Here is a 7,370-nt window from a genome sequence, read left to right as displayed (position 1 = left end):
TGAAAAAATAAATGAAAACTTTTTTATTACTGTTTGGTACAAACTCTGCTAAAACTCTGCTAAAAGTATAAGGTATATTACAGCTGTTTTATTTATTTTTTTATTTATATTTTTTTTGCAGTAAAAAATTGCACCAAACATACCTATCATTCTATTATGTATTCAATTTCTTATTATTCTGCTATGTATTCAATTTCTTTTGAACCACGAAAGAGACGGATTCGATGGCAAATACGTGTAGGGCTGTCCGAATGCTCTTGGGGACAAACTTTAAAACAGAGCTGATTTTTCTGGTCCTTTAAAAAGGACAACTTTTTTTTTTTTTTGCCAGTGTCTTTCACCGAAGATGTAAAAATTTGTGGCGCCCCCCGCCCGGGTACAACATTTATAACTGAGCTAATTTTTCTGATCCTTAAAAAGAACAACTTTTTTTTTTTTTTTTTTTTTTTTTTTTTTTTTTTTTTTTTTTTTTTTGGAGGGGGGGACATTATATATACCTCTCGAGATTTGACTAAATTATAAATATTTCTTAAAATTTGAAAAATTACAAATTTTTTCTTGAATGTTATATTTACATAACAAATTAGAGAATAATTTGTTATGAAATTTAAACTTTAAGAGACAAATTGTTATGAAAATACAAATCTCAAGAGGCGAGATGTAATTTCTAAAATCTCAAGAAGGTATCTATAATTTAACCAAACCTCAAGGAAAGTATATATAATTTGCCCTTTTTTTTAAATAAAGATTGGGATTCCTTTGGGGGTCACCCCTTAACCTCCTTTTCTTTTGATTGGTCAACTTTCTTTTTTTTTTTCCTCTCTCAATCCCTAACCCCTCGTGTGTGTAAGAGTGGTCAGAGTAGAAGTTTTAAAAGGTCTGAATCATTGCCCGATGTAAAAAATCCCCCCCCAAAAAAAAACAAAAACAAAAACAAAAACAAAAACACACACAAATGGGTTGGTGATTTGGTTAAGCCTCCGTTTAAAAAGTGGGTTGGCTTTTTAACTTTTTGACTTTTTAACTATTTTAGCCTGATTTGAGGAGGACTTTTTTAATTTTTTTTGTGAGAGAGGATTGTAATGATTATGAGTTGGATTTGATGTTTTATTTTTTGTGGCTAAAATAGCCTATTTTATTTTTTGTGACTATTTTAACCAAAAAAGCCTGACTTTTTTCTTGCCAAAAAAATAAAAAACATTGACCAGTGGGTGCTGGGGTTCTCCCCAGTGGGGTCCCTGTCTTTTTTCATCTAATTAATTGATGATGACGTAAGGCCCTGCAGAGTTGGGCCAATCGGCATCTTCCTTGTGTCAACAATTCAACATTAATTCTCTCGAAAAAAAACAAAAAACAAAATCCAACATAATCTCTGGTATCAAGCTTGAAAATGCTTCATTATCTACAGTGAGTTCTATACCAGATTCATCCCATGCCGAACCAGAGCAGATTGTTGACCCTGCTTCATGTAATAGATTCAGAATTCTTCTACAGAATGATTTTAAACATTGATGCTGTATTTAGTTGAGGAATTTGGAAAGAGAAAGAAAAAAAAAAAAAAAAAGTGAAATGTAAATAAAATATATCTATATTTCATATAATTTCACACACCTTTTTCCTTGCCAAATCTCCCTCTCCCAATCAAACGCAATATGAAAGAGCTGAAAACATTCCAATGTAATCAAAATAAAAACATACATCATTCCTCAATGTTTCAAATCCAGCATCATAGCTCTTAATCATGAACCATAGTAAAATAAACCGTTATCACACAACATTGTACAGACATCTAGTTCAATTCTAATATCCATAGGAAGTTCTCCTCATCATTCTCATGAAGTCATCCACAGTTACTTCTCCATCCCCTGTATGTTCCAAAATCCATCAAATTAATAAGAATGCTAAAATTGTGAAAGAAGTACCAATAAAAGAACAATTTTGAACAGAAGGTCGTGCTTTTCTTAATTACCAAGGACTTCTCCCATGTACTTAACTGCATTTGAGACCCATATAATGGTGAGTTTTACAATCATGTGCCATGGCGAAACCAAGGAGATGAACAAAAATTAGAGAGGACGAGAAAAGCAATGCAACAAAACTAGTGATTCCAGTTATTTTTCATGCTCTTTCTGACTGCCAAAAGTGGGATTTCCCATTCACATTTTGGGTAAAGATAAGTTTTGGCTCCTCAACTCATAATATAATTACAACCCTTCAATCTATTTTTTCTTTTCTTTTCTTTTCTTTTGCTTATGTATCAGGGCCAATACCTACTTCTCTGTATTTTTGTTTCACGAGTACCATCCCTGTACATGTGTTGAATTGTGTGCTTCTGCAAACCTTTGCATGTGCGTGTGCGCGCGTGACAGAGAGTGGCACAAACAAAATAGTTCTCAAACTCAGGAACAAAGAAACTCAAATATGATATGCCAGGTGGTTCAAACAAAAACATGAAGCACACAGCTTAAAGAATACTGCAAATCAAAGTAGGAAAAGGTACACTTACGATCACGATCTGCTTCCTCGATCATCTCTTGAATCTCTTTGTCAGAGAAGTTCTCGCCGAGCTCCTTTGCAATTTGCTGAATGTCTGAGGCAGATATCTTTCCCTATATTCAAATGACATAAAATCAGTGGCCAACAACAAAAAGACAAAACAAGGTGTTCTTAATCAGTATCTAACATTTTTATCTTGGTCAATGATGTGGAACGCTTTTGTAAGCTCTTCCTTACTGTCCCTTTCTCCAATCTTGGCTGTCATCATGTGCACAAATTCATCAAAGTCAATTGCACCACTGCCATCCTTGTCTACATCAGCAATCATTTGATCGATTTGCTGAATCATAAAATAAAATGAGATGTTAGCTGGAAGTCCTAATTTCTGTAATAGAGAGTTATATACAACAATGCAAAAAAAAAAAAAAAAAAAGAGGAAGAAGAAGTTGAGAGTACACATTTACTGTTTATCTAGAGAAACAATCAGGAAAGAATAAAATTTCCTCATCTTTAATAGAAAATTAAATTTCATCAAGTACGCGCAGAGATGATGAGGACGCTATCATTTGTAGGAACAACAGCATATTAAGAGAGAGTTGGAAACATATGAATAAAAAAATAGCCGAAAGACACAGAACAGAGAACAGACCCTTTATAGAGGAGAGAGATGCTAAAATAAAAACAGAAACTAGATCTATATTTCCACTTTTAACATCCAAGTGAAGGAATATCCATAGGAAAGAAGACTCTAAGATCTCTGAAATGAAACATCCAGTTCAGCACTTAGCCAGTAATCTACAGTACACAGTAGCTCCAGCTTTTTAATTTCTGCAAGACTAAATTACAAATGCTAACCCTTCAACTACGTAATTGTTGGTGATGATCACCAGTTAACCAGTGTTAAGTTCCAAGACTGGACTACTTAGCAATCCCTAAATTGGATCAGGTGACCAATAGATCCAAACCAGTTTCAAACTCAACCAAAATCCGATGAGTTATCTCAGCCTCTCAGTCAAATTACCAACTAGTTCACCTCATTAGTTAGGTAGAGATTTCAGAAGAAGAAAACACTCAACTGGAAAAAGCCTTACTCTTTTATTAAAGGACAGAAAGACCTTAACTACAGTAGATGATATAATTAAGATTTAAAAATGATCATTTCTTTCATGAAAATACAGTTTGACTACCTACAACTTTATCTTAAACTTCGTTAAAAAAGGAAACGAAAGGCCATGTGAAATTACTTTATAAGGCTGAAGCCGAGGACCAAAGTAGTGTAATCGGATTGCAAAGAAAGGATTATGTTAAGGTTTAAATACAGTGCCAATTAAATCTATTCAATAAGAGCAACTGACAGTTATGAGAGAGCGAGAGAGGCCCATTAAATTATTCAGGCAGGTCCCTCTTTCCTTTGGCAACAATGTGTACAGGTTAAAAAACCTACACAGAATCTGGTGTAAAACAAATAGGTATTAGGATTTAGATGGTACCTCTCCAGTCATTTCAAAGCCCAGTGCCCTGAAATGAAATTATATTAGTTCCAATGTTTGCACTACTCATTAACCTAAAAGGCAATAGTGCTCAGGGCAACTTATTCTTACCTCATTGCAACGTTCAGCTCTTTGGCATCAATAGTGCCTAGAAAACACAAGTCAAACAACAAATTATAAAAGGTTCAAGACACATATTAATACACACGCACACATTTCAATACCAGAGCCATCAGTGTCAAAAAGCTCAAATGCTTCCTTTATCTCTTGCCTCTTCTGTTGAGTTAACCCATGATGACGTCCTCTAGGTTTCTCTTTCCTAGATGCAACTCTGTAAAGGCTTGCCTGATAGGTATTGAAATTCAATGAAACACTTCAGCAAACAAATATGCATCCTAGAAAGCTTAAAAGAAATATCTAATTTACTGAACAGGCAAGGTAAAAGCTATAAATGGGGAAAAGATTTCAAACTTAAAAGAGAGGAGGGGACGATGGAACTACAGTTGCATCTGTATTCTGTAGCTATGCAAAAATAATGATATGGCATCCACTTAAAGTCCTCTGCAACTATATGATATCACAATAAAGTGTGGGAAAATGATGAACAATCAAACACAATGCGCCTTTCTCTCATTAAATTATCAATTTGACTATTTTACTAAACAAATAGAATAAAGGCCCAATATAATGGTCAAAGTATGTGAAACCATAGGGTGTTAGAATAAACTACAGTAAATACCCTATCATAAATACTTAAATAATCAAAGGAACCTGAAATGAAATTATGATGAAGCCCAGAAATATCAAACTATAATTAGCAGAGCTGGCAGAAGGAAGAGCATGCCAGCATGGTGTTACCTGGTTTCTGATTTGCAACATTCAGTGGTCAAAGCATATCTGAAACACAGTGCCCAGCTGAACCTCACTAAAATTTCACGCCATGACAAACTTTATATAAATATGTTTATACCATAAAAGGGGTAAAATTAGTCAATTTAATCCAGATATGAGAGACGCAGTCTGTCTTTGCTCACACTTCAAACCCAAGGCTGGCCATAGATAGCCTTAGTAAGCCTCATGATTGGATCTCAAAAAAATTGGGCTATCATAGAGTCAAAGTGAAACTATATTAGCCTCCAAACTACTATAGTCTCTAAGGGATTGTTTCGTTACACAAATTATATTATTCCATTTGGGTTAATTTAAAATAAATGTAGTCATTTAAAAGAAAAAACAAATTTTTTAATTTTCATAAAGAAAGTAAGCTTAAATTTTTTAGGTGCTTCAGTTTTACAACAAAACATATTAGTTGTCTAATTCTTAAATAAGCCAATTCTAAAGCATCTCAATTCACATTTTTGGGACAACCAAACAGGCCCTAATTGTCCCCAAACATCAGCTCCTTACATGCAAAACTTGTGAAGATATCCAATACAGAAGCTATCATAAATTGTTAAAAACATAAAATTTTATCCAAGGAAACTATTAAACTAATGACCTAGTGATCTCTCATACTTGATAGTACTGCTGAGGTCATCATAATTTGTCTGACTTGCTATTATCGAAAGGACATGAATTTCTAGCTACACTACATCATGTTCAACCTTAATTGAAGTAGATTAACCCATCTTAGCTCAGATGGGCATTACTGTTCTTCAACTCATGATTTGACACATTTTCTTTTATCTTTCATCATTAAAATGACCTAAATCCATAATTAAACGGTCTTCAAGCTGTAAATTTTATTCTTAACAAACCTGATCTTAAAATTGGTTCTATATGCTGCTCGACAAGCCTAATTTACATGAAATGACATAAATTTTATCAACCAAAACACAAATCTGATCGAATGAAACACGAACAAAACAAGGCACTAAATTTCAATCCCTAAAATTAAATTCGTAGCGAGTACATACACACAACTGAGGTTCGTTTGTTTTCAGAGATAGAACGGAAGAAATTCATAATGAGGGAATTAATAGCGAGGAGATTGATTGTGAGAGAATTAAGTAAAATTTTGTTTATTTTTATGATAGTTGTTAGTGTGGAGATTGTTAAATTATTTTCATATAAAATAATAAAACAAATAAAAAAATACTAAAAGATTAAACATTAATGTTTTAAAAAAAATTGCCCACCATGTAAAATTTTTTAAAATAAATAAAAAATTTCAAGAAAAAAAATAAAACAAATAAAATAATGATTTTTCTTAACAAAAAATACAAAAAATTATTTTTAAAAAAATGCCCAACATATAAAAAATAAAATAAAAAATAAAAAATTTCTAAACCGGTGACTATTTTACTAATATCAAGATTGGAGGCCATTAGAATCCCCTGGCGATTGATAATCCGGAGCTCACTATCAATCTCTCCCCATCTCTCAAAACAAATACAATGTTAATTGGCGATTCATAATCCGGAGCGCACTATCAATCCCACCCCATCTCTCAAAACAAACATAATATTAATGGGTACCATCTCACTACCAATCCCAATCTCTCCTCTAACTCTCCAAACAAACGGGCCGGAGGGATTAAGACAGAATCAAATCGAAGAAAGGAACTGAACAGCTTAAACCTAATTTTGAGCAGAAGTAAATCAATTCATAAAGTATGTATGGTACAGGAGAAGATCAATACGAAGCAAAGCTAGGGTTTAAAATGAAGAAACGAACCATTGTCCTGTTTGATGATCGTCCTGGAGCGATGAGCTCTCCTCTGTACAAAGCCTTGGGTTTAGAGTAGATACGATTTGCTGATTAACATATGGGTATGTATATTGTCGATCAAGATTGGCGGGTCGGGTCAGGTGAGTGGTCGAAATTTTTACAAGCCCAGGCCCAGCCCTGGGTGGTTTAAGGCTCGTAATTTCAGTAGCCAGAAGCTCGTTGGTACAATGGGCTGGACCCATGGACGCATTTTTTTTGCTAAAAAAAGGGGGCTGGACCCAGCTGAGAAAAAATAAAATAATTTTTGATGTGATGAAAATTTAATCTGAATTTTATCATAAAAATGAAATGTAAAATGTATATTTAAAATTAATATGCTGAATGAATCTTATTTATATATTTTAATTCTACATAAAATTTTAAATAACTTTTTTCTAGATATGCGGCAGAATTGGAAATGAAATGTTTAGTATTTTAGTTGATTTAACAATAGACTTAGGTCTCGTTTGGTAACTACATATTTTAGTTAAAAAGTTAAAAAATCACTATAAATTATCACATCATTTTCTCTACTTTTAGTATATTTTTTTGTAAAAAATCAAAAAATTATCAAAATAACTTATTCCCAAACGAGACCTTACCAACAGAATAAATTATTATGTGATTTGAAATTTCAAGTGAGAAATAATTTTCAAAACCTCAAAAACCTTAAGA

At 33.1% G+C, this 7,370-nt stretch overlaps 1 protein-coding gene across 1 annotated transcript; it reads right to left on the bottom strand.

The window, feature by feature from the left end:
• Nucleotides 1-1,572: 1,572 nt before the first annotated feature.
• On the bottom strand, nt 1,573-6,938 carry LOC114312114 (putative calcium-binding protein CML20). Its single transcript, XM_028258297.2, has 7 exons — nt 6,663-6,938; nt 4,211-4,331; nt 4,098-4,134; nt 3,987-4,014; nt 2,684-2,836; nt 2,507-2,609; nt 1,573-1,865 (listed from the first exon to the last, which is right to left on the bottom strand). Exons 1-7 carry the CDS (start codon nt 6,663-6,665, stop codon nt 1,801-1,803), a joined length of 510 nt encoding a protein of 169 aa, XP_028114098.2. The 5' UTR covers nt 6,666-6,938; the 3' UTR covers nt 1,573-1,800.
• Nucleotides 6,939-7,370: the final 432 nt, after the last annotated feature.

This window comes from Camellia sinensis, chromosome 1 (genome assembly GCF_055761805.1).
Source record: "Camellia sinensis isolate YWXY chromosome 1, ASM5576180v1, whole genome shotgun sequence".
NCBI classification, from domain to species: Eukaryota; Viridiplantae; Streptophyta; class Magnoliopsida; order Ericales; family Theaceae; genus Camellia; species Camellia sinensis.
This window is presented reverse-complemented; position numbering and strand designations above follow the sequence as displayed.

Excerpts from the sequence above, each read along its gene's own strand:
- LOC114312114 (XM_028258297.2), bottom strand. Across the intron at positions 4,015-4,097 it reads GAGCTGAACGTTGCAATGAG|GGCACTGGGCTTTGAAATGA; the intron begins GTAAGAATAAGT and ends ATTTCATTTCAG. Across the intron at positions 1,866-2,506 it reads CGAGGAAGCAGATCGTGATC|GGGATGGAGAAGTAACTGTG; the intron begins GTAAGTGTACCT and ends TGGAACATACAG.